This window comes from Fragaria vesca, linkage group LG3 (assembly GCF_000184155.1).
Source record: "Fragaria vesca subsp. vesca linkage group LG3, FraVesHawaii_1.0, whole genome shotgun sequence".
NCBI classification, from domain to species: domain Eukaryota; kingdom Viridiplantae; phylum Streptophyta; class Magnoliopsida; order Rosales; family Rosaceae; genus Fragaria; species Fragaria vesca.
Genome location: NC_020493.1, coordinates 3,439,118 through 3,466,819, shown reverse-complemented (window position 1 = coordinate 3,466,819; position 27,702 = coordinate 3,439,118). Strand labels below are relative to the sequence as shown.

General features: G+C 38.0%; 5 protein-coding genes across 5 annotated transcripts in view; 2 read left to right on the top strand and 3 right to left on the bottom strand.

Annotated features, from left to right (window-relative positions):
- The window catches only part of LOC101310880, a 1,534,871-nt gene that overhangs the window by 281,020 nt on the left and 1,226,149 nt on the right, over positions 1–27,702 (bottom strand). The gene's annotated exons all lie outside the window — the stretch shown is intronic.
- On the top strand, positions 75–7,492 carry LOC101308844 (anaphase-promoting complex subunit 4-like). The gene is given in 19 exon segments (XM_004293460.1): positions 75–143; positions 225–336; positions 434–525; positions 706–789; positions 901–1,140; positions 2,060–2,211; positions 2,521–2,702; positions 2,738–2,871; positions 2,982–3,056; positions 3,426–3,605; positions 3,861–3,946; positions 4,023–4,121; positions 4,552–4,656; positions 5,050–5,188; positions 5,309–5,533; positions 5,652–5,804; positions 6,298–6,379; positions 6,686–6,948; positions 7,435–7,492. Coding segments are annotated over 18 exon segments (2,304 nt in total). The 3' UTR covers positions 6,781–6,948; positions 7,435–7,492.
- Positions 7,180–11,522, bottom strand: LOC101308261. The gene is made up of 9 exons (XM_004293458.1): positions 11,445–11,522; positions 11,232–11,351; positions 10,822–10,897; positions 10,571–10,629; positions 9,953–10,449; positions 9,696–9,856; positions 9,413–9,616; positions 8,619–8,850; positions 7,180–8,302 (listed from the first exon to the last, which is right to left on the bottom strand). The coding sequence occupies exons 2-9, from the start codon at positions 11,342–11,344 to the stop codon at positions 7,734–7,736; spliced, it is 1,911 nt and encodes a 636-aa protein (XP_004293506.1). The 5' UTR covers positions 11,345–11,351; positions 11,445–11,522; the 3' UTR covers positions 7,180–7,733.
- Positions 12,846–15,967, bottom strand: LOC101294537. The gene is made up of 4 exons (XM_004293576.1): positions 15,588–15,967; positions 15,399–15,504; positions 13,438–13,545; positions 12,846–12,999 (listed from the first exon to the last, which is right to left on the bottom strand). The coding sequence occupies exons 1-4, from the start codon at positions 15,707–15,709 to the stop codon at positions 12,970–12,972; spliced, it is 366 nt and encodes a 121-aa protein (XP_004293624.1). The 5' UTR covers positions 15,710–15,967; the 3' UTR covers positions 12,846–12,969.
- On the top strand, positions 18,956–22,056 carry LOC101311446 (sphingosine kinase B-like). Its single transcript, XM_004293469.1, has 10 exons — positions 18,956–19,317; positions 19,439–19,561; positions 19,685–19,785; positions 19,934–20,006; positions 20,218–20,304; positions 20,397–20,474; positions 20,597–20,667; positions 20,820–21,110; positions 21,247–21,369; positions 21,496–22,056. The coding sequence occupies exons 1-10, from the start codon at positions 18,981–18,983 to the stop codon at positions 21,703–21,705; spliced, it is 1,494 nt and encodes a 497-aa protein (XP_004293517.1). The 5' UTR covers positions 18,956–18,980; the 3' UTR covers positions 21,706–22,056.

The window sequence follows — 27,702 nt, the reverse complement described above, 5'->3', positions numbered from 1 at the left end:
CTCCTTCTTCTTCTTTCTAAACGACACTGTCTTGCTCACACTCTAGTCGCTTAGAGTTCTTCACAGATTTGGTCATGGAAACCGACGAAGAACAACGCGTCACTCCCTTCCAGCTCCAGTTCGACAAGCCAGTCGCTTCGCAGGTTCGCTTTTTTCTACAATTACCGCTTTCAAATCCCTAATTTACATGACCGGAATAGTAAATTCGTGGTTTCAATTGCCAGATTAAAATCGCGGAGTGGAATCCCGAGAAGGATTTACTGGCCATGGTTACTGAGGACTCCAAGATTTTACTGCACCGCTTCAATTGGCAGCGCCTCTGGACAATCTCGCCAGGTACCTCTCTGATTTTTTGCGTTCTTAATTTCTTGAATAATTTGATTTTGAATTTCTGAGCTTAGGTTTTTGTTTTTTTCTTCACATTTTCGTGTAGGAAAGAGCGTAACATCTCTATGTTGGCGACCTGATGGTAAAGCAATCGCAGTCGGGCTCGAAGATGGAACAGTCTCATTGCATGATGTTGAAGTGAGTAGCGTTTAATTTTTGAGTGAAACACATGTTACTATTGCTATTTAGTTAAACTTAGTGATATGAATTACACGGATTCGACGGTTATAGTGTGTAGGAGGATGCGTATGATGTAGTGTAGGCTCGGTTATGGTTTTCTAATCCTTTTGTTTTCGGTGCTTTTTCAATGCGAGGCAGAATGGAAAGCTGTTGAGAAGCTTGAAATCGCACAGTGTTGCTGTTGTTTCGCTTAATTGGGAGGAGGATGGACAGATGACTAGAGTATGTTGCCGTCTATCTATTTGTAGGCTATGTGTCAAATTGATTCTGATCGGTGAAATTATGAACTCGTTTAACTAATTAATGATTTCATTTTGATCCATTTGGTGTCAGGATGAGTATGGCAGCCACTCGGTATATGAAGACCGTACTTCTCGTTTCTTTCCACCTCCTCCAAGAGTTCCACGGATGTCTGGACTGGTATCTGGAGAGACTGGTTTCATGGAGGATAGTGAAGATTCATTTCGAGAGCTGTCAAATTCTTCACAGCAACATTTTAATATTCTTTGCAGTGGAGATAAAGATGGATTCATTTGCTTTAGTATATTTGGGATCTTTCCTATAGGGAAAGTTGTAAGTAATAACTTCTGTACCATTCTGAGGAAGTGATCGGTTTTTGTGTTTAATTTTGTGAAGCTACTTATTCCAGTTTATGGTTGATGAGTCTCTTAACTACCTGTGTTATTCTTTTCCCTGTGCCAGAACATCAACAACCTTAGTGCTGCTAGTCCACTTGAGGATACTGAAGCTGAGTGTAGACTTCTGAATGCTTCTGTTTACAAGGTACATTTACATAATTTTGGAACTTTAAGTTGTTTTTAATAATGCATACATATTTTAAAACTACCAAAGCAGATTCATACGGAGACCAAGTACGTAGGAATTAATAGATATGGTCAGGGTAAGAGAAAAAAGAATAAGTTCTCAGAATATATAGACTTGAGGATCTGAACATGGAATTTCGTACTGATGACCTGATGTGTTAATTTTGCCATCTATAGTATAAATGAGGTCTCTGTATCTGATAACCGTGTACAAGGTTGAATTTCAAAACTTCTATATGCTGTGTAGATATAAGGAATATAGAGCGTGCCAAGTTTCAGGATGGTATGTTGGTAACTTCCAAAAATTGAGTTTCTAATAGACTTGGCATCAGTAATGCAGAACAGAACCTTTCATTGCTTAGGGTCATTAAATCCTTATATTTCTGCTCATCTGTGATAGTGTGTATTTGAGTTGGAACTAGTTAATGGTCTTCATAGGTCTCTTACTATGACTTCTGTATATTTATGAGGAAAACCAGAAAAGTGATGTTATAGTTACTGCACTGGTCTTAAAATATCCTGCTGTTGGAATATCAAATTTCATAATACTAGCATATCTTTGCTCTTACTTTATTCTTTCTTTAAGTACTTTTTTAAAGCCATTCATGGGCTAATAGCAAACGAATTTACCAGGCCAAGCTGATGTTATTACTTATTGCTGTCATTAGGTAGCTTTGTCAAAAGATCTCTGTCATTTGATAGTCATGTGCTCAGGAGAATCAATTGAAGATAGGGAAGAATCAAAAAATAGGCAGATGGCTGAACCTGATATGCATGGCTTACATTGCATAGTGCTTGATACATCTATATTTTGGAAGAGGTAACGTTTCTATAGAAACCAGGATATCACAGGCTGTTTAAAACATATTTTAAGTTGTGCTGTGATATGGTTGTATTACGTTAATTTCTCTAGCACCGTCCTTTCTCAATTATATTGTTAGTCTTATTCTTGTTTATTGCTTCAGTTTACCAATTGCTGCATATTCTAAAGCTTTAGGATCTAAGAGTGATTTCAATGTAGTTCATGTGTGAAGCTATGTATTGCAGACTGTTTAAAGCTGTCCTGTTTTCACCTTTTGATTTTCCACTCGGGTCAAAGTCTGCGTTACCATTTTATTTATCATTGTAGAAAAAGTGAGCTTCATCAAGTGGCGCAACAAGCTTCTAACATTGAAGAGTTGGCAGAGGTTATTCGGTCATCAATTTCAGTTATGCACAAGGAGTGGTCTGATGCTATGCGCACTTTCCATGACAAGTTTGATTCTCTGTCTAATCTGATCATAGACCATGGTAACTTCTGAATGTCACCTAGTCTCACTTTCTTGATATAGTTCTTGATCATTTAGTTTGTCCATTTCATACCTACCATTTCTTTATAGGACTGGTATCTTCTCCCCAAGAGGAGTTTTTGAGTCTTTTAGGCGGTGCAAGGACTAGTCCAGCAGTTCATCAGTTTCTAGTAAACTCTCTCGCTGAAGTGGTATGCTTAGTCCCAATGTACTATCCTCTTTTAGGATCTTGATTTATGCATTCTGCTTAACAAAGTCTATGTGATTGTATACTTGATTCAAGAAGTTTATTTCTACCTAGGGCGTGAAGCGCGTGTCAAAGGCTGTTTGTGGTGCTGGAAAAGAACTGCAGCTTATAATCCTTAATCATCTCCAGGTGCTTTATCATTAGTTCTTGCTGTTAATGCAAATTTTCATTTTGAAAGTAATTGATGTTTGCCGTACTCCCTTTGGGGGTCAGCTAATATAAATTATTACAGCATAAAATAGTGCCATCTTTACGATCTATATCTAAGCAAAGTGATCTCAGATATCAATGTGGAATTGGTCGAGAAACATAGATTACCAGCGTATGGCTTACATTTCCACTGGAAACTTAATGAGTCCCAAACTCCCAATCTCATATAGATTGAACTTTGTTTAATGGTGCAAGTAGAGTTATGGCTTAATATAAGTGATCCTATTACTCAATACTCTTATTAGAGGGCTTGATTTGAAACTAAAGCTAATTACCTACCCTTTCCAGCCTGCTGCAGAAATTATTGCATTTAGGATGGGAGAACTAAGAGGCCTTTCACGATGGAGGGCACGCTATCAGGGTATCGGTCTGGATGAGACGCTTATTAATAACGCAACAGAAAAAGCTGGAATGATACTTGTACAAGTTGAACGGTTTATCAGGGTGCTTTCAACTGTAGTGCAGCAGGTTTGCTTTGATCTTGAATCATTGTTGCTCTTGTATTTTATTATTGAACAGTTTCCTGTGTATTCTGTTAAGTAGTTATATATTTCAGCATGGATGCACTATTACTGGTGTTTGCACCTATACTTCAAGAATAGGTCTCAGGAAATACGTGATCAGTATCATTATTCAGGCAGTTTGAAAATTGGATACTTTGCAAAATGAAGAACAATTTATTTCATATTTCCCATTAATTTCTGGTGTTGTCTTTTTGTTCAGTTTTCGAACTTCTTCAATTGGCTCTTGAAGTGTATAAAGTTGCTCAATTCAGAACCCAGTGATCATCATCTTATACTGTACAATAGGTCCGTGCCTAATATTCCTGTGTTGAATCTGGTTACACAGCATATATTCTCTTACTTACACATATCAGTTTGGCAGTGAGCTCGTAGTTATATTCTTGAAGTTTCTGTATGACCAAGATCCTGTTAAGCAGTTGATGGAAGCGTCAGAAGCTGACGAGAGTATCGAAGTTGGATTGTAAGTGATTTTTTATATCACTCAGAGGCAATCTGTTTTGGTGTACAACCGTTTTGTCAGTTAGAAACTTAGAATCATCTATCATGCAATATATATAACATGTGATATTTATTGCTCATCTGTAGTCATGTACCTTGCATATCTGCTTAGATTTATTCTGATTTCCAGTAGTCTACAAAGTTAACGACACACCAGAATTATCTTACTTGCTGGAAATCCACTCTTTCTTTACTTAAACAAATCCAGTTTCTTTCAAAATACATCTGGCTTTAACTTCAGTCTGTTTTGTTGTCATGTATCTATCTGTCTGCATTTATGTACATTTGAGGACTATGGACATTTTTAGTGTGCAGTCTGTACTTGTACAAGTATTTGGAATATGGAATCTCATTTTATTGTCAAGATTGAAATTTGCCTTATATTATCTCAGGGAAACAGTGCGAAGAGTTAGGGAGTTAGTTCAGTTTGGTGGATTTTCAGATTGTGAGCACCTGCAGAGGACGTTAGCCAAGGAATTTCAGCAGATGGAGACTAGGTATGTAGGGTTTAGAGTATTGATTACTGTAGCTTTGATGATAGTTCGCCGTCTGTGAATATTGGATTGTGTTAGTTATGTAGTCAATATTGAACACTACAATATACTGAGGTTGGCAAATGGAGGAAACTTCTTTGACATAAATTGACATGATTTGGTACCTGGAGTAGTGGAGTGTCGCGGTTGAGAATTTAATCTAATGTTCTCTGACCAAAAAGTTAATGCTTTAATGTGTTTGATTCACCATTGTAGTTTTAATTTATAGAGCTGAACATTTCATTACTTCAATCACTATCAAAGCATAGTTTTCAATTTGCACACACATCATACACAGTCTTATCTGAAAGTGCTATTTTGTATTTCAACTTCTAATCCCCTCCCATGGTGTTTTAGTTTTAAGGAGGCTTTTCAGATGCCCTTTACTACGATTTCAAGAAAAATAGTCTGCAAAGACTCATTGCCACTTTGCTCGCTTCCACCTTTGTCAGCATCTTTGTCAACCAGTATTCCCCTGTCAGTATCATATTATGAGGTGCTTATTATTATTTTTTTAATTAAAGATCTTAAATTGCATAATCATCCAGTACTATTTAATAAAATCCAAATTTGAATTCATTGTCAGTAACATTGTTGCTATTCCTATATTGTATAGGATGTCTCCCATTCTGTCACTCATCAGACTCATCAACAGAAGTTTCTTGATTACATATCTTTCCATATACCAGATGATTCCTTCTCTGGCATTGCAAACTGTATAGGCATAATGAGGGGAATTATGCAAGATTCGAGCATTATAAAGGAGGGTTATACTTCAGTAGAAGCTGTACTGTTGTGCATCCCTGTTGGTTATTACTGCATCGATCTTTCTTTATATAAGGTAGAGAAACTATACTTACCTAAATTAGTCGTTCTTTATATATATATATATATATATATATATAATATATATATATGTAAGTTTTTAAATTTTCCTTTACGCTACTTTATTCTTACAGGACAGTCAGATTGTTTTGTTAATAAATGAATCAACTACCACTTCTGAAAGCTCTGGTGATGCCTGTATGATGATTGTGCAAGCAAATGACCTTCCCTTTGTATCTATCACAAGATCCACCAGTTTAAACTATTGGAACTTGCATCAACTGAAGGTAATTCTTATCCTTGCTCGCTCATACACGTATGGGATGGGTTACTTGGAAAAAGAGATCCCGTAACTCTATCTTTCTGTAACTCAGTGTCAATTGCATACAGTACATGATTTTAGCTTCAGTGAAGCTGTTATCCTTAGCTCCTCCATTCTTACATTGAAACCATTCTCTTTTTCTTTTGGTCAATCGATTAATCACTCTTTCTACAAAAGCATGCTGTCAAAGTTGAAGCATATCGTTTATGTTTTGAGAACTCAAACTCATTCCATGTTGATATACTTTCTCTTTTCTTTTGGTTGGGTGCTTGTATACTGGTCGTACAGACATCTGTTGTTAATTTTAGTGTCATGTCAAGCATTTATATTGTATGCTGCTTTTTCAATATTCAATAAAAGAATAAAAGATCCCATCAAATTCGTTTCTTGCGTACTCTGATGTAATTTCTGTTCGGTTGCTCTATGGTAATGCTTCTATTCTCTATTTGTACATTTAGGACTCTGTAGTACATTTGGAAATGGAGAATGAGAAGGTTCGCAGTATACCCCATTCTGTTATTGCTCCCCTGGCAGTTAGCTGTAAGTCATTCTAATTGATACTCCGTTAATTATGATTTTGAATCCAATATCAAAACTCTTTTTCTGTGTAGCGTTTTAGCATTTAATGCAAAATGTTTGAATCAAAACGAAAGACTCAAATTTCAGCATATCAAATATAAACTTAATCTTTCCTAAAAGTGATGAAGATGGAGTATAGCAGTGGTGGTTTGTATTGACCAACTAGTTTTATCTCCAAGTTTTTGCGGTGCAGCATTGTGATTTATATTGACCATAAGAACTACAATATGCAACCTTTTTTACATGTATTGCATTTCTTGGTGACAGCATCAAGAGGCGTGGCTTGTGTTTTTGCTGCAAGAAAGCGTGCCTTGGTCTACATTCTGGAGGAAGACGAAGATGAAATTTCTGATAGAGAATGACCCTCAAATTTCCCATGTCTTAGATTCGTCTCACATTAGTGAAGTCTCAATATACACAAGTGTATGGGGTTTTCATCGGCTTTCAATCAATCAGGGGTTAAAATTCTGTACATATGAAGGTCCAACAGAGCATGAATTCACAAAATGAGGCATGAGTTCATCTTTCTGGTGAGAATTCATTCTGCTTTTAAGCTGTGAGTTGTGACCAACTTTTTGAGAGCTTAATAGCATGTTGATCGAAAACATACTAGTAGATCACAATAGTAAATTACAGAAATACAGAAATAAACGTGTCCAAACACAAATTCAATTCTGTTTTCTTTTTTTGACTGAAACAAATTCATTTCTTACTTTATTAGATATTGGCCAAATTACCTATATTACATTACATAAGCTATAAAATAAAATTGGTTCAGTGACATTAATCATGTCAAATTCAAGATACAATTTGAGAATAAAAACAATTAGGGCGAAAAAAAGAAAAAAAAAACTTACACAGAACAACAAATGGTGAATAAAAGAACAACGCACTAACGAAGTGTGATCACTTGCACCCTTTACCGTGAAATGTAAGAAACACCTTTGCCAACTTTAGCTACAAGAAAGCCTCCACTGTAACATTGCCAGTCATTTGAAAGAGCTCAACTGTTTCAGAACTTGCAGTGAAATGATGCCCACGGCACGAGAATTACATGCTACGAAGCAAGGCACAACCGGTGAAAGCAGCAGGTGTTAACTGAGAAGATAAGCTTACTGTTCATGAACTGTACAGTTTGAGAGGTCCGAAGATGTCAGACTTATATTCCAAGGAACTTACTGCTAGATTTATCCACGGAACCACTCAATTCTTGCTGAAGTTAGAAACCACAACATGATACAAATTCAGGTTGGGAAATGGTTCCCTAGACACCAAACTCTATCAGCAAATCTCATTTCTTCATTCAAGTTGTAAATTATGATTCATCCAACTCAACCAGTTGTGCCCGTCTCTCAGCAGCCCTCTTTCTGATGAATATGCCCCATCTAAGGGCTGCCTTGAGCTTGAGCCAACCAACAACAGCTTTACCAGATGAACGACTGCGGTCATCATCAAAATTGTAGTTTATCGCTGGACTGGGCATATATGCTGAGGAATAAGAATAATCTTCTGTAGCATTTATGGAAGGATGGACACTCTGTCCGTGAACTTGACCATGACCGCCCATGTTAAACATGCGAAGTAGATGCTGCATATCTTCGTTTTCAAGTATCTCATGGCTCCTCGTACGAATTTCTTCCTCTGGGAAAAAGTCAAGTCCTCGATAAGAAGCAAGATTGGATGTATCCACATTCTGGAATCCTGATGTCGATAACTGTGATGGACCGAGGGCAAGCATATTTTCACTTCTTTGGATTTCATGTGGGTGCGAAGTGTTGGGCAACTGATTCGGTGGAGGGAAAGAAGAGCCATCAAACTGAATGGGAGGATTGAGATTTACGTTCTGTGGTATTGAAAATTGGGTTGCCATGCCATCATTATAACCTATAGAGAAAGAGAGAGCACACATTCAAAAGTCAGCAGCCATATACTTTACGGGAAACACACAAAACCTTAATTTTCTCCCACTGCATCTTTGGGATTTGCAAACAGACACCCACAGAATGTGTAAGAAAAAAATCTTCTGGTATAGATAAAATATCAATGTACACATCAAACAGGTCCGCATACCATCAATATTTAATCGTCATTTTACCAATCCTCAGGCTTTGTGATCCCAGCGGTAAGGGAGGATAAAGGACTCTTTAGATGTAACTTTCGATAAAGAATTGGATATAACATTTTGCCAAAGAAAATATACCTCCCGCAATAAATCCAGGATCCATAATATGCTGCTCTGAAGGAACTGGCAAGCTAGGTACCGTGAACTGCTGGTTAAAGGAGTTTGTATACTCTTGCGAAGCCATGGGAACCTCAAGTTGCGAAGTTACTGGATCCTTCTGCTGCTTGAAGTTTAGAAGAGACTTTCCATCATACTCCATAACATGCATCCAGTTTTCGTACGCCTTCTTCACCAAACTGTCGACATAGACCTGCAGAAAAAGAAAAAAATCATCCACTGTTCTCTCTGATATCATCTATGACAGTTTACAAACAAATAAAATCTTATATAATATATTATATCAGAGAGGATGAGAAGCGGACGTCCGCAAGGTCCTTAAAGTGCGGACGTCCGCTTCTCAACCTCTCTGTATATTATATATATTATATATATATATATATATATATATTGCCTTTACCTATGGCTTTTAGTCTTTTAACAAACCCAGGAAAGCTTAGAGTCATGACACAACTTAACACCAGTTTAGTTGAACTTGACAAACTCAAAGGCTACGACTATGACCCAACAGAATCCTAAAGTAGGAACCAAAAGATATATTCAGACACATCAACCAGAAATTCAGACTATTACTGCTAATTTGCTTAATCTTGATGTTCCTTTGTAAATGAAACAATTACATATGTATGGGTAAAACAGAAGTAACATCCCTTAGGTTTATAGGTCAATGACGTTGCAGTTCCTACCATATGTTAACCAAACACTTGAACCACAGAGGACCCCGTGAAAATCAAAGAAATCAGAGGGTCGCATACCTTCTGGCTGTCTGAGAGAGAGTCAGCGGAGATAAATTGTTCATTGGTAATTAACCCACTCAACTCATAGATATTGTTGAAAACAACACCAACACTCCTTGCATCATCAGGATAGTACACATAGAGTTTACCACCAAGAAGACAGGTCTTTGCATGTTGTATAAGGATGTCCCACATCTTATTCGACATGCCACTCCCAAGAATCTGTGACAAATGGAAAAAAATTAACTTAAGAACTGTATTCTCTGTATCTCAGTTTGACAATGAAGTTCTATATTCTTACATTCCGCAGTCTCTGCGAGTCTCTATTCACAAGTCGTAGGAAGTCTTCAACAGAAAAAACTCCGGCCTTATTTAGTCTCTTGTGAAATGACCCATCTTTTCCAATTTTCTCCAATCTCCAAACCTCATCAGTTAGCACAGGTGGGTAGTGTTTCTTGTACACTGTAAAGTAAAAAAGACACAAATATTAACTTTTGATTATTATCATTACTTTGCACGCAAAAGGGGAAACCTGTCCATAACTACTTATTAACTCACATTCCCCACGGTGGTCCTTCACAGTGAAGGCATCTGTTTTTGCTTCTCGTATACGAATCCCATCACAATAGCCTGAGGCGACCTTCAATCCTAGCCTGAACTTCCTGCTCCTAATCCAGCTAGAATTATCGGTAAATGTCAGCTCCCCCAGTGTTCCCACACCTTCTTTCAGTGTCACTTGAAGATCCCCAGTGAGGAGGGGCCTCTTTCCTTCACGCTCTTTCACCACATGGCTATCAAATTCTTCTTCAGTCCAGTTATCATCGTCCTCATTATTAAAATCACCTTCAAGTACAATAACATCTAGTTTTGCCACCGACTCTGGGCCTGTTGTGACAACACGGTTTGTATTTGCATCAATCAACACAATGGGGATCGCAGCACCCCACTCTCCTTCTACTTTTCCACCAGTGAAAAGAGGAAGTGACAACCTGGACCTGAAGTGCAGCTGCAAGTTTCTTCCATCAGGTCCTTCAATTTGTTTAGGAGGAGACGACCTGCATTTTAAACCATTAGAAGAACAAACTAACAACATGAAAGAAAAATAACTGGTTTAATAAGTAATAGAACAAGAGAAAGAAAATGGAATTAACAAAATTAGGTGGAAAGGTCCAATACCTTCCGGTAAGTTTAGCCGGGCCTAATTTTGCTAAAGCACGCTCTACCTCTTCACTGACCTATTCACATTATAAAGAAGAAACATCAGCTAATGCATCCCATTTAATCCAAAATTTATCTACTGACAGATTAGGAAGCAATAAACAGTATGGATTTCTTTAAAAAGATAAAGAATGAAAGCAATACTTCTTCTATTTCTTCACAAAAAGCCACACACAAAAAACAAGGCGACAAAAAGATATATAACTTACAACTCTTCGCAAAATTGGCTCCAATGACGAGCACAGCTTTTGCAGACTGTCCACCTTGAGAGCTTCAACAATTACACTGCAACAAACAAACATTTGAAGCAATTTAATATCTCGTTGAATTCAATAACTTTTCCGTCAAGCGCTCTGACTAAACATGTCTCCACAACAATGCATTTGTAGATCTCGTAACGCTTGTTGCAGTGTAATTGTTGAAGCTCTCATTTATCTCAATGAGCAACAAGACAGCCAATCCTGACCAATTTTTACTTCCTTATACATCATTTCGTAACCTCTAAAATTACAGAGCTTCCACATTTCCAGGAAATTAATCTGAGAAAAACACACACAACAAAAAAAAAAACAAACTAAACGCTCTAGTCCAATTTCGCGGAAGAAAACAAACACTAAACCTTGCTAGTGCAGGCCGTTTCCTATCCGGCTGTCCTTCCTCCGCCGCTGCCGAATCCAAACCGCGCTTCTCCCTCGCCATACTATTCGATCTCTCCATGTACCTCGTCTGCATCTTCCACCTATCAAACAATAAAATTAAAAAAATTAAACAATCTCACTTTGACTCTCTCTCTCTCTCTCTCAAAATTCCAATTCCAGAAGCCAACACTCACCAACCAAACTCAAACAGAGCTGGATTTCTTTCTATCCTCAGCCTGATCCAAAACGCAGTCGTTTCGGCTCGGTCTTTATCCCGGCTGCGGGAATCTAAATTTGTATGAGAGGATAGCACAGACGAAAAGGTTAAAAAAGAAGGAAGAAAAAGGAGGGAGCGGGAAAAGTGAAAACTTACGAGATCAGACGTATCTGAGAAGCTTCGAGGAAGCCTCTGCGAATTTTCGAGGAAGAGTTTGAGAAAATTTAATGATTTGCTGATGACTGATGATGATGATGGGGTTCCACCCTCCAGTCAGAGGCGCCCTTTTTTCACACTACGGCCAGCGTCGGTGGCTGAGATTCGTCGGAGGACACTGTCGGCTGATCTGGGCCGTCAGTGCGGGAATCTTTTTAATTATTTTATTTTGAAGGATTCGCCACGTGAGTCTTTTGGTGGGCTGGCTGGATATTTGGGGTGGGATTGGGTGTGGTGCGAGTGTAGGTGGGTAGGGTGGGGGTGTGACAGGAAGAAGTGTTGACTGGATGAGGTTAGGAGGGAGCATTAGTCAAAGATGGTTTTCAGGACTCAAAGTTGGATTTTGCTTCTCTAAATTGATGGGATTTTTCTGTGGAGTATAGGCTCTGAATTCTCTTCCTTTTTACTTGCTAAGCAGTTTCTTGTTTGGATTGAGACATTCCTCATGTATTTTCGGTGCGTTCTCCGAGAGTTTTCTCGGTTGTGAGGTAAAGTCTTTGTAGACTCGGTTTATGTAACGGTTAATATTTGTTTGGTATTTTACAGTGTTAGACCTGTGCTTAGTCTTGGTTAGTTGATCTTCTGTACCGAAGTAGGCTTGATGTGAGGAGAGAAATGCTAGCTAGGGTAGATGTGCTTTCAGACACCAGGTGACACTAGTGAAATGATTCATATACTACAACTCAATTATTGATACTAGTTTGGACACTAACACTGGCGACAGAACGAATTTCTTTAACAAAAAAAAAAAAGGGAATGATTACACTTTTTAGGTCTTTAACAAAGGTTCCACTACACGAGCAAAACAAAGGCAAGATGCCAAAAGTTCTGGGACGTGATAATGCAGAACAATGCAAAACTGATTCGTTTTCATTCGAAGTATTGTACAGAAAACTTTAGTATACAACTGAAAGCATGTTCTTAATTCAATCAAATGTCAGTTCCACCTGCTCAAAGTTAAACCGAAATGAAATCCGCTGAAATCATGTACTTCATATATCTCCAAAGCAAGGACACAAGGTAGACCCTAAAACTCCAAAGAACTGGATAAGGGTAGAGTAGCTACCGCCTCTTCGAGCCATTTTCCTTTCCCTTCCTCTTATCTCTTTTCTTTTGCATCTTTGGCCCTGATTTGCGTTTTCCAACTTTTTTGAAAGGTTTCTTTTTGCTAACAGGAACATTGTTCTTTTTATTAGCTCCAAGTGTTTCTGGCACTACAGCCTCTGTCTTCTTTACTGGATGGATTTCCTCTTCTTGAGAGATCTCGCTGGTTGTCACTGTGACTTTTATGTCACCATTATCATACGTTGTTGTACCTTCAAACATATGAAATAGGTCAGCTCCAATGCATATCGAGTGTAAAATGAATCAGTATGAAGCACCAAATTCCACATCTATCCATATAAAACCAGAAAGGCAGATACATTTTAGTTCATGTCAAACATGCAGAAGGCCATTGTTACGACTCCTATATCATGTTTGTTTACACTAGAGCATTTCGAGGGAATTAAGACATTTTGCTACTACATGATCAGATAAACTGTGCTGTAACACGAATGTGATTAAAGTGCATTTCAATTCGTATACTTGCCCCGGTCCCAGTGTCTATATTATTACCATCCCAGAAACCAACAACCGCATAAGTAATACTATAGTGAGGGTTTAGCAGCAGTAGAGTAACCAAGATAGTCAGCAATGAGCTTCAAGTACCGACACAATACAGAGGTGTATGCATTACAGGGTTTTTAGAGTACCAGAAATCGGTGCATCTGGCTCACATCTTCCTCATCATTCACGTCAGCTTCTCCCTCAGCAGTTGGGGGAGCTCCTCCGAAGAGAGCCAATTCCTTTTCTAGTCTCCTCTGCAATGAAAAGTTGCCAATTAGAGATAAATACATAAATCACACACACAAAGAAAAATACATGAACAATAAGAGAATATGATTCCAAGGTTAAAATCGTCAAACAAATAAAAGTTGGCTGATGCAAATTGACCATCAAAGTTTAGAAAACTTTCAGCTTTTGGCATACTACAACCATTCTAAGCTGCTATTTCAAACACAAAAATGCTCCAATGAAGTCCCTACTGCCAGAAGTTTAATCTTCTTCACTATCACCATACTAGCATAAACATAACACCTACATAAGCAGATTTTACATTCTAATAGCTTCTGTTGTTAAAAGAAACAAGCACAAATTAGCAAAGTTCATCAAAGCACCAATCTTTTAGCTTAAACACTAGAAGGGTTGTTTTACAAGTTTGAATTGAGAGAGCAACAGTTTGAGCCAAAAATAGAGGAGATTGGTCTTATTGATAAGAAGGTGGATGATTGCCTCAATGAGGTTGTGAACAAAGTGAGGTTTTTGGAAACACTTGAGAAGCCCATAGAAGAACGCAAATAGTATGTGGATTTTGTCTCCAATGAACTGAAGATGAAAGAGGGGAAGCTTGAAGAGCAAACCAAAGAGTTTGAGTTGTTTGCTTCTCGAGTGAAGACTGAGCAGTTGGAAAGAAGGCCCCTTTCAATTTGACATTCAACATGCTGGTTTATTGTTTTACAATTGTAAACTAGCTGGTGAAATCAGTAATGCAGCACACATACAACATTGCATTCACTTTCCACAGTATCACTCTTCAATTTAGTTTTGTTTAACATCTCTCATCTCCCTATTCATCTCTAATCAATCATTAGTGGTATAAATGTATATAAGGTTGATCTTTCTTCTTCAGTCTAAGTTTGATGCCTTTCCTGATAAAGAAAGAATGAGCAAAGCTATTTGTGCTAATATATTTACCGATCACATTCCTCACACCCCTTGCCTATCTTGGGCCTTTTAGTTTTTGGTAAGCGCCGGTGCTTTTGGTCTCTTTGGGAATCAGTATTTGGTCGGCTAACTAGAGCCTAGGTAACGTATTACAAAATCGATTTGATATGTTCCGTGTATAAAACTAAGCTACTCACATGTATGTTGAATAAGTGTTGCGGATAGCTAGTAATAGATGATGTTGAATGTCATTTTTCAATGTGTGTAAATGTTCAAAACAACATTACGATCATCAAATATGACGACAAAATATGGTTTACTCTTGCCAAAGTGCATGGTAAGGCATGATCAACTAGAAGATACAGAATCGGGAACCAATAAATGAATCCTATACAGAAAGCATAAATACTTTAGCTTTTCCTCACCAAAGTACTATTTCAGTCAGATCAGACTTCAGAGATGATGATAATGCATGGAACATGTGTTTAAAGAATGACACCTCTAATTGGTATTTTCACCTTAACAAATGGGAAATCATCTCTTTTAGAGTTGATAAATCTTGCTAAGAACTATCAAAGAACAATGATGAAGAAAGCAATTTTGTGTGTGCATAATTGCATATGCAGGCTCACATACAAAGCCTGTTTGGAATTTAAAGCCATACAGTGAATTTCATCTGCCTCCTTCATCTCTTTGAAGTCAAAACTTGAAGCATTTCAGAGATTCTGACATGGAAGGACAACATATCAGAACCCAGCCTAAACACTAACCCTCTCAACTAATAACTTCCTATTGTTAAGAAACAAGATCTACCCAACACAGTTCATAAAAAAAAAAGCACCAATCTTTTTAGCTTAAACACAAACCCTCTTCACAAAAGCATCAACAACAAAACAACAACACATAAACAATGCCATTCAAAAACTAAAAACCAAAATAAAAACGTCACCTTTTTGCGGAGCTCAAGAAGCTTACGCCTCAAAGCCTCCCCTTGCTTCTTCTCAGCCTCCTTTCTCCTCTTCTTCTTCCTCTTGTGAAACCCAGACACAAAGTCACTTCACAAACCAAAACTCAAAGCTTCAAAACCCCAAAACCCAATACACCAAAATCATAAAGGAAGCAAATTTCAGGTGGGTACCTGAGACTTTTCTCGTTGAAGGTGACGGCGACGGCTTTGTTCTTAAGAACCCTCTTGCTGACGTAACGGCCACGCGGAGCCGCCGCCGGAATCGCCGCGTCTTCCGCCTTGTCTGCTGCCATGGTTGGCGGTCCGTTGCGCGCCTTTATAACTATATTAATTTAGGGAGGAAAAGTCATTACTACCCCCACGGTACGACTTATTTACGAAAACGTTTCCGGACGTTCTTCCGGCCGCTTAAACTCGTTTCCGGTCGTTGCCGGCCATTCCAGCGCGTACCTGACGCCTTGTAGATTAAGAATCTATTCTTGGATACGGTCGAAAATGGCGGGAAACGGCCTGATACGCTCGGATATGTATCTGTAAATAAAATCGATCGTGGGTGCAATACTAACTTTCAGGTTCAAGAAAAAGAAAAAAAATTATTATTAAACACTAGGGATGAAAAGTCATTACTACCCTATGTATCTGTTTATTTACGGATACGTTTCCAACGCGTTTCCGCCCACATAAAGACATTAACGGTCATTTTCCTCCGTACCAACGCGTAGCTGGTGATTTGTAGTTTAAAAATTTCTTCTCGGATATGGCCAAAAACAGCGGAAAATGGCCTGATACATGTTTGATACTGTTAGGTACGTATCCGTAAATAAATTTGATCGTAGAGATAATAATAACATTTTAAATCTGAAAGAAAAAAGAAAATAAAAGTGTATCTCGGTGTTTCCACTGTTTCGCTTCTACTCTTCGCAAATGGGGACTGTTGCTTCTCTCCAGTTCTTCAATTTATCAAATAATCAATTCAGGTAAGACAATCAAGCATTCTTCATTCTCTTATTACAGACATATTCGTGCCCCAATTCCTTTTCTTATTCCAGTAAATTAGTTCATCTCAGTTTATTTAAGCATATTTGATTCCATTTGAATTCCATCAAAATCACATAGCTCCATCACTTTGAAGATCATTTGCTCCAGAATTCATGCATATCTGCTGAGGATTTCATTTTCGAGTTCTTTAATTGTCAATTCATATAGTGATGTTTATGTTGCGTATGTTTTTTGTATCTAAGTTGCATTTGAGTTTTGAATAGAAAAGATGATAATTGGGTCGCGGTTCTGCATCCAGAGTACAACATTGACCTTTGGACCGAGTCTATGTGGCCTACTTGTTGAGGCCCAGAGGGTTTAGGTTGGGTTTGGGCTCGATTTTAGGCCCACGTTTGAGTTGGTTTTTCTGTTTTCTTTTTTAGGTTTTGGTTGGAGTGTTGTCCTTCCTTTTTGAGCCAGGGTTTTGACCTCCTTTTTGAGCGAGGAGTTATGATTTTGGTAGGTTGGTGTCGAGGTCGTGTCATTGGTGCGTTATGGTTATGGTGTCGTGTCTAAGGACTATTTTATTATCAGAGGTAGTTCTTGTTGTCAATATAATGAGAAAGTTATCTGTACATATATGCTGGTAGGTTTGACATGACATGTAGTGTTTGAAACTGGTGTCTTGTGTTATCCTTGATTTGGATGGTACACTACTACGCACAGGTTTGCATCCGGTCCGAGTAGCATTTTACTTTGGTTTATGGAAAATGCATGTTTTGCAATTTCAATCATTATAACTGAGTTCATGTCAATTTACCAGTTGAGACTGATTGGATTCCTGTAGAATCGCTTCATATACACAGAAACTTTAACATTTCATTCCAAATTGGAGACAGACAAGCAAATTAAGCCTGTATGAAATTTGAAGTGTACATTCCTACTGTACACCCTTCTGCACCAGATCCCCAACCAAAGTGGAAAACCCTAATTTTCTCCCCCACCATATCTTTCATTGCGCCTCCCTTGTTCTCACCTGTCTTCTTTCCTCTCATCTTACCTCTCCTCTCTCCACCGTCTTCTTCCTCCTCTTCTGATCTCTGAAATCCTCAATTGTTTATTTAATCCTTAGAATTATGGATGTTTTGTTTAAGCAGACCTCTAGCCACTAAACTTTCGGAATGGGAGGAATAGGAAAGAAGCAAGAACGAGAGGCATGAAGGGTAGTTTTAAATTTTGTTGATTAATTTCTGTTTTTACAGATGAGTGTGATGAACTGATGATATATGTTTGTATCTTTTGTTGGGCAATGCAGGAATTTGGCCGAGGTTCCAAATGCCCTGGTTTTAGCTCTCTATCACGGGCAATACAGTTTAAGCTCTCTGCCTTTCAATTCGTCTCTCTTTCACCTGTTGGAAGAGGGAATTCCAACAGTGCTAATCCCAACGGAGTGAATCCAAATGGTTCTCCTCTTGAACCAACTAAGAATGCATTCAACTGCTCATTTCCAAATAAATAAGTTGCTCTTCCTGTCTCTCCGAATGCCTCTTTGCTCTAACTGAAGATGAAAGAGGGGAACTTGAAGAGCAAACCAAGGAGTTTGAGCTATTTGCTTCTCGAGTGAACCCTTCCATTTGACATTCAACCAGCTGGTTTAGTGTTCAATGTTTCATTTTGATTATTTTACAACTGTAAACTAACTTCTGAGATAAGTAATGCAGCACAAATTTAACATTGCATTCACTTTCCACATTATCATTCTTCAATTTTGTTTTTTTTCTGAAATCTCGTATCTATAATCATTGATAGTATACACTACAATTTTAGCCTCGTATAAACTCGTATCTATAATTAGTAGCAAACGTCATTTTCTGATTTGTATTTTTTTTTTATCAAATGCACAATAATGTGCTACAACTGTAGTCGAATTCACGACCTTTTACTTATAAAGAAATACTTATGTCATTAGATCGGTACCGGGCATTTTTGACTCTCGTGTACTTGTATCTTGTAGTTATATCTCGTGTGAATATAATTCCGCTTTTCTCAAATAGAAATATATTCATGAGCAAGTATAGATTTCATAAATAGTTTTGATCTCGATAAAGTCTAATTTCATAAACAAAAACAAGAGTTCGTTTTCATGCAACATTTATGTTGATCGCTCTTGCGTTCAACCTTTATTTCGACATAAAACTTATCCAGAATTTTAGTCAATTCTCAATATAACTTGATCCAAAATAAATAAATCATCCATCAAATGGATACTCTCGTACACATCATTCTCTCCATCATTCAAGCATAGGATATAGATTTTCTTCCGGCACACAACCAACGTGACATTTGTTTCAAAAAAAACCAACTTGACATTGACATGACGGGCGACTTTATCACATGAAACTGAAAAACAAATATGCAACAAAAATGGTTTTTCGTGACTTTTGGTCAAATGCAACCAATATTGCAGTTGGCGTACGTTACCAACTTCCTCGTTCCCATCCAAAAACCCGGTCCAATTCTCTTTTTATAACCAAAAACCAACCCGCTTCTTCTTCCTCACCAAAACTTCGACTCGTCACCTCCGATATGGACCGGCCCGACTCCTCTCGGCCCGTCCTATCCGACCGTGTCCTTATAAACGGCGTCGTCACGCCGCTCACGTTCTTTGCCGACGGCGTTCTCCGGTGGACGGAGCGACGCCAGCGGACCTTGATCGTCGAGAAGGAGGTCCTCGGCCTCAAAGTGGAGGGTCCGAAGATCAGAATCGGAGCTCTGGTCCACGCCGGAGCTGGAATCTGCTGCGTCGCGAGCGGAGGAGGAGGAGGAGGAGCTCTGGTCAGGCGGGACTTGGTGTTCGAGCCTCTCTCCGAGGACTTGCGGAAGCTCTGGTGCCAGAAGCTTCTGGATTTCATCGATTCGCTTGGTAAATGTCGAGCTGTTCTTGCTCTAGTCTCACTAGCTCACAGCTAAATCTCGATCATGTTTGAATTTTTTTGTTTTTGATTCATGATTCTAACTTTTGATGATTTTTTGGAAATAAACAGGAAGGCCGAGGAGGCTGTTAGTTTTTGTGAATCCATTCGGAGGGAGCAAAGCTGCTTCGAAGATATTCGCAGATGAAGTGAAGCCGCTTTTTGATGATGCTGGTGTTCAGCTTACACTGCAAGGTGAGGAGTCTTGGCTTGGAATCAATGTGATTTAGTATATATTATATGTTTGTTGAGCTTTTGATTTTTTTCGGATAGTTGTTGATAATACTGGAAAGTTTGTCTGTGTGTCGGATTTTTCAGAAACTCAGTATCAACTGCATGCCAAGGAAGTTGTGAAAACTCTGGATCTTTCCAAGTATGATGGCATTGTTTGCGTTAGTGGGGATGGAGTCTTGGTTGAGGTTGGTTTTCATTGTTTAGTAGTGATTTGTCGAGAGCTGGAATGGTCATAAAGTCTGATATAGTGATATATCATTAATAACATTCATATAATGTGTGTGTAGATTAAGCTTATCATTTTCTTCTTACAAGCATTACACATTTTAGTAGGTAGTAAATGGACTCCTTGAGAGAGAAGATTGGGACACTGCAATTAAGATGCCTCTTGGAGTAGTTCCTGCAGGTTTTACACTCTTGATCTCTCAATTTTATGCTTCGTTAGTACTTTTGTTTGATACGTTTGGAACCTTTAAAGTTCTGGAGTGTGAGGGTGAAACAGTGAACTAGGAGCTTTTGTGCATCGAAGCAAACAAAGTCACTAGTTGCTAGTCTAGTTTTTTTTTTTTTTTCTTCTTTTCATGAGCAATTTGGATAATTGACGTTTCCGCGTTTAGGTACTGGGAATGGAATGGCGAAATCTCTTCTAGAGTCTGTTGGTGAACCTTGTAAAGTGACGAATGCTGTTCTCGCCATTATTAGAGGTTGCTTATGCTATATATCAGTACATTTATTCTTCTCTCTCTCTCCCTCTCATTTTGTTAATTGAATTTCGTCATGTTAAATTTACTGACAGGACATAAGCGATCATTGGATGTATCTACCATATGGCAGGGGAAGACAAAATTTTTTAGCGTGTTGATGCTTGCATGGGGTATGTCAAAAGTTTCACCACAGGATAGTGGATTTAATACTTCAATAGTGTATAAAATGCTTTATCTTGGAAAAAAGAGATGGACTGCAATAGTAACAATTAGTGATTTTATTTCCTCTCAGGCTTAGTAGCAGATGTTGACATTGAGTCTGAAAAGTATAGGTGGATGGGAAGTGCTCGTTTAGATATCTATGTAAGTTGAAACATCTCATTTCCATGCCTTTCTCACTCTCTTATTTGTGTGCTTGTGTATCTCTTGCAAGTTGCTTAAAACTGGTCCACAGTTGGGATGGTAGTGAATGGCCAGACATTAATAGTTTAATACCAATTGTTTTCTTATTTTAGGCCATTCAACGAATTGTGCATTTGAGGCAATATAACGGATCTATTTCTTTTGTGCCTGCACCTGGCTTCGAAGGTTTTGGGGAGCCTACTAGTTACAAGGACGGTGGTGAATCGACAAACACTGATCCAAGTCAAGAGAAGCCTGTTAAGGTTCGACAACTTGGCTATGAGGGTCCTGATATTAGCTTGGAGAACATGAACTGGAGAACAATTGAAGGACCGTTTGTTTCAGTGTGGCTTCACAATGTACCTTGGGGAGGTGAAGAAACAAAGGCAGCTCCTGATGCCGAGGTTGGACTGTGAAATTGCATAACATCTGCTTCAGATATATTTCTGTTCTACAGTCGGGGCATGTTTATATGAAATTTCAATACTTTAGAACTTAATAGTGTGAAAAGAATAATGTATTTGTGCTCTTTGTGTGCAGTTCTCAGATGGCTATCTAGATGTTATAATTATGAAGGCTTGTCCAAAGTTATCCTTGCTCTCGCTAATGACAGGGTTGAGCAGGGGGACTCATGTCAAGTCACCATATGTGTCGTACTTCAAGGTGAGCAAGATCAAACTATTGAATCATATAGCTGCATTCAAGTCAAGAAGCTTTACTACTCCAATACCAAAAGTCACAAAGATCTTCTGTTTAATTTTTTGTCTTTATTGTGCAAATATACAACAGGTGAAAGCATTTGTTTTGGAGCCTGGTGCTCGTGCTGAGGATCCAACGAAGGAAGGGATAGTAGACTCGGATGGTGAGGTACTCGCTAGAGGCAAAGGAGCATACAAATGTCAGCAGAAGACACTAATGTCATACGATAAACTTCAAATAACTGTGGATCAAGGTTTGGCCACTCTGTTTACCCCAGAACAGAATATACACTTTTCATGATTTGATGTTTGGTGATTGGGACATACCGCACATGATACTATGATAGTCGTATTTGTACAATCTGCTCAAGTGTATAGCCTCAACAACAAAATAGCCAAGGGATCAAGTTATAAACAGTGAGGCGTTCCCTGGTAAATTGCTTGCTGAAAAAGTAGTGTGCAGCTCATGTTTCAAGATCTAGCTTTGATTTTTCAGTTTTGGTTTGAGATAGACTTGTAGTACACCTCTCCAGTTTATTGGCAATGCTGTACATGTATTCATACTCATCTCGGTGGAGAAACAACCGAGTAACACCACAAAGCCAAACTATATGGACTAATATATTCACTGATCCCATTTCCAAATTCCAATAGATATCAGACTCACAGTGAGTCACTCACTTGTATACATATAATGGATCCTATACACAGCATAGATACTTAAGCTTTTCCTCACCAAAGTACCTAGTTCAGAGCTTGTATGATGATACAATGCATGGAACCGATTAGTTTAAAAAATGACACCTCTGATTGGAATTTTCACCTTAACCCAAAACAAATGTCCCCACTTGTTTGGGATGAGTCGCACATAGTGGCGTGCCAGTATAAATAGAAGGCGACGTTCTCAACCTAGTTGGTTCCCTCTCGACCTTCTTTCCGGAATGGGAGGAATAGGAAAGAAGCCAGAACGAGGGCATAGCAGGTTGTTTTGAATTTTTTGTTGATTAAATTCCTGTTTTCACAGATGAGTGTGAGTTTGTAACCTGTATCTCTGTTCTGCAATGCAGAAAGCTGGCCCAATCGCGCCCCGACCAAAAATGGCAATGGCTCCAAAGGCGCGAAGGCCGACCAGAAAGTGGCGGTGGAAGAGAAGAAAGAGTGATTTGAAAGGGGATGAGATTAGAGGATAACAGAGGAAAGATTAATGTGTGTGAGAAAAAGGTGGAATTGAAAAGGGGAGATCGAGCTCAGGTGTATTTGAGAGTGCAAGATTGTCGAAGGGTTGTTTTACAAGTTTGAATTGAGAGGGCAACAGTTTGAGGCAAAAATTGAGGAGATTGGTCGTATTGACAAGCAGTTGGATGATTGCCTCAATGAGGTTGTGATGAAAGTGAGGTATTTGGAGACTCTTGAAAAACCAATAGAAGAACGTGAAGAGAGTGTGGATTTTGTCTCCAATGAACTGAAGATGAAAGAGCTTGAAGAGCAAACCAAAGAGTGAGTTATTAATTTGCTTCTCGAGTGAAGAGTGAGCAGTTGGAAAGAAAGAAGGGTCCATTCAATTTGACATTCAGCTGTTCAATATTTCATTTGGGTTATTTTACAACTGTAAACTAGCTAGTGTAATGCAGCACAAATATAACAATGCATTACTTTCCACAGTATCACTCTTCAATTTTGTGTTTGTTTTTAAAAACTCTCATCTCCCTGGTCCCTACTCATCTCTAATCACTCATTGGTAGTATACATGTATACCTCAGTCTTAGTTTGATGCCTCTCCTGACAAAAGAAAGAATCGGGCAAAGCTTTTCGTGCTAATATATTTACCGATCACATTCCTCACACCCCGGCGCTAATTTAGCAAAAGGCCCCTGCGCTTACCAGAAACTAAAAGGCCCAAATACTGATTCCTAAATTCTTTCGGCTTTTCCTCACCAAAGTACTAGTTCAGAGCTTATATGATGATAATGCATGCATATATGATTCTATGGAACCCATTAGTTTAAAAAATGACACCCTTGATTGGAATTTTTACCTTAACAAATGGGAATTCATCTCTTTTAGGGTTGAGAAATCTTTGCTAAGCACTATCAAAGAACATTGATGAAGAAAGTACTTGTGTGTGTGAATTATTGCATATCTGAAGGCTCACATGCAAAGTCTGTGTGGAATATAAAGCCACACACTGAATTTCATCTGCCTCCTTCATCTCTTTGAATACAAAGAAGGCTCATGCAGTCAAAACTTGAGGCATTTCAGAGATTCTGATACATGGAAGGGCAACATTTTAAAACCCAGTAGTAGTTGGCGCTTGGTAGAAGTACGTAGATGCATTCAAATAAAAAGAAGAGGGTTCCTTCTGCATTCATCTGTCAAGCACGTTTTATAGTGTTGAATGGCATATGATTAGGCGGCGCCCTAGACCATTAGATTGCTTATATCTTTAACCAAAACTCTGTACTGTTTAGGATTTAATCCGCAACGGATTAGCTCCAAGCTACCTGCTATGCAAGCACCCTGTTGCATCTGCTTCCACTTACAAGATCATAATCTCTGTTCTACATACTGATGCTTCTCGCATGGATAATCCAATTATCCAATCGTAAACACATGCTTACTGACCCAAATCCGTACGATCCATAAGATCAATTACGTACTATATAAATACACATCGATCTTTATACTATATACGTACATCAGAACATATATATATGATCTACACCACCCTGATGATTATGATCAGACTCGATTAGCTGGCTAGCTTCAACCGCGGCCTCTATGCAGGGACCAGTTTTCCTACAGGATCATATAGCAGTTAAGGATCGATCGACACGTTGAAAGAGAAAGACAGGTCTTTTTCTGCTCTTCTTCTTTCTAACGCACATAGAAACCACAATACATAATTACATACACAAGTACATGCACTACACAAAGGTCTCTGCGCTTTAATCTTCCAGTCTTCCACCATAGGTCCTCGCATCTTTTAAGTTTTGGTTTCTTTAATCTATTTGTTCCCAGATACTGTCTGTTGGGACCGGGCTGGGGTGGTGGTTGATCAGTAACAAGCCAAGTAAAATGCAGCAGTATCTTCCTGCTGCCTCACGAGGCATTTGTTTTTTCGGACACACCGATCATAACTCATGGATGATGATGGCTGGAGTGAATATATTATACGCTAAGCTAGCTAGCTGCAAGAAGCAAAGTCTGATGCAGAGAGTTTGAGTGGTTGAATATGTTGTCCTATAGCCTGCAGGAGAGAAGAAGTGGCCCTTTTTCTTTCATCAATAATGGGTGGTATTTCTGTTTAAGGTGCCAACAATAATAGATGCAATATAGTGGGAAACTCTCTTTAGTCTTTACACGCGTACGTCTGAATGAGGCAGAGATTTTCTATGGCATGGAACCGTGCTACGTGTCCCCAATAGCAATGCTTTTAGGGTTACTAAAATTTCTCATCACAAAGTAATTAAAGTTCCATTTATTTTTTTTTCAATGAGTAAATGAAAATTATAAAGAAAAACCTCTAAGACATATCCTACACCAAGAGAGTCGAAATGAAAAACCTGAAGAGCAGCCGTAGGAAGAGAGTCTAGGCGTCTAGCCAATATCCCGCATCCATAGAATGACTAAGAGATGTTAAAACATCTGCCACAAAATTAGTCTCTCTCCAAAATGAGAGAATTCAATATGATGAAACTGGGCAGCCAATATCCTGATATTATGAACTAAAGTTCAGAAAATTCTACAATGTGTTAATACATGTTATGCATTAACTCTGTCATAAAGCTATAACATAAGTCTCTTTCAAAGTAGTAATATTAGACCTCAAAATTGTAACATAAGTCCTTAAAGTTGTATAAAACTTAATTACAACATTTGTTATCATGTATCGTTAAAGTTTATGCAACTTTATGCAATTACCACTTTAAAGACACATAAGGACTAATGTTGTAGCTAAAATTTTACAACTTTAAGGACTCATATTACAACTTTGAAGACTAATATTACTACTTTTAGGACTCAAGTTTTTAGGAATCAAGTTACAACTTTATGATAGAGTTGATACATGACATACATTAACATACCCTAGCCTTACCCCTAAAGTTCAAAGTAATGTTCCATAATGTTTGTGAAGTATAATTATTTGAAAGAATACCCCCTTGATCAAATTATTTATTATGTATATTCTCTTAAAAGAAATTATTATGTGTATATCAGGGTAAAACAGGTGAAATCTCGACGGTTTTAAAATATGTATTCCTAAAGGTTTGAATATCAATCAAATCTCACTGGATAGTTTATTATGCTGATACAGTATTATTTTGATATATATAAGGGTTAAATTTAAACAATGTCAGTATAAACTCTTATGAATTTAAGCCTAACAGTAAATAATTATCAGTTATGGTTTACCCAAATAAAATCGAAATCATAATGTAGTAGGAAAAGCAATGAGTATTATGAGAAGGCTAGGTTTACATATATAGAGATTTCTAAAACGTACATTATAGAGATTTCTATAATGGATACTATAGAAAAATGTGATAGATTTTGGTTTCATTGCTAAACCTTTAACATATATGTTCAAGAACGATCATGAGTGGTATGATACACTTTGAGTATCTATATTACTAGCTAATGAAGTCTTTCTATTTTATGAAATACTAAGTTATCGATCTACCCAAAAATTAATACATATCACTCTCATATGAACAAATGAAGAAACATATGATAATATATTGGCAAGAATAGCTTAAAAAGAAACCCCATGTCTTGTTCATATGAAGCCCTTTGAGTGGATTCCAACTCCTCTTCCAACCATATGGAACCCCCTAATGGGTTTCCCTCTCATCACCACCTAATTAACCATATGAAAGGAACCCATTTCAATATTGACAAAATGAATCCATTAAACTACTAGTTTTAAGATTCCATTAATCATTTAATGTGGGCTCTCCCAAATCTTAGTGCCCAATGATTTAGGTCTATATTCCTAGCTCCTTCCAAAAGCAATCACCCAGTATCTTAAGCTAGCTAGCTCCTTGGTCTATATTTGTTTATAGATACCAATTCATTATTTTGGGAGGGACCAATTTATCCAGAAACAAGTTAAGGAACTTGGTTATAAATAGCATAAGCTCTTTATTTGCTTTAGCTGTGTAAAGTAATGTCCATGTTCATGATCATAGCTATATGTAGCTCTCGTTCGTGCTCCTCTCCATGATCTCTTGTCCGATAGAAGGGTGAAGATAACTGGTATCTACGAAAAGGAAGCAAATAACATGCATGAATGGGGCTTAGCTAAGAAGCTGTATCACCAGCTGCATATATAGTTCACGTTCCTTGTATCTCTTCTTTTCCATCCTTCAATTATTGGTAACCTGATCACTGTGCTTATGTGCCCAGAAAAGCCTTTCTCCAGTGATATATATAGAGATGAACTGTTTACCTGATATGTCATTTCATATCCTCCATTATATATATATATATATATATATATATATGTGTGTGTGTGTATATATACACACACGCTGTACTCAATTATCCAACCTACAAGTACATATAAAGCACAACAAGATGCATGAGTTTAATTAAATTGCCTCTGAAACAGATCGAGGCAAGAAATTTGCACGAATGAAGAGAATATATATAGGATCATGAAGAAATTAAAGAATCCATAACTCCGTCAAGAATGCAGAATGAGACTGGAGGTCCGAATGTCCGATCATTCATCCCATGTACCCAACAACAGATTGGATCTGTACTCATCTAGTGAATTATTCTTCAGGTTCATCTCAATATATATGACATTAATACAAGATCTACTAAATACTTTTAGCTGATGAGGTTATTCAGTCTGCTACGTACGGACCTCACGAGGTTTTACCTCATTCTAGCTAGTATGCCGCTTTGGTCTTGGTCGGCATGATATCGTTCGAAGAAAAGCTATATATAGTGACAGCTAGAGTGTTGTCATTTTAAGTAAACCTTAATTCCATGTATACTTACATCTAGTGACTAGCTTTTTTCAGTTTAAATACAGTGATCAAGTACTGTAGTTACATGTCTTTCATCATCACAATTAGAAAAACTGCATGCATGGATGGCAATGCAAGACCAACCAATGCATACATGGTTCGAGTAAACAAATAGCTAACTAGCAAGAAAATGGGATATTCCGAGAGAGAGAGAGAGAGAGAGAGAGAGAGAGAGAGAGAGAGAGAGAGAGAGAGAGAGAGAGAGAGAGAGAGATAGTATAGTATAGTATATATATATACTATATATATATATATATATA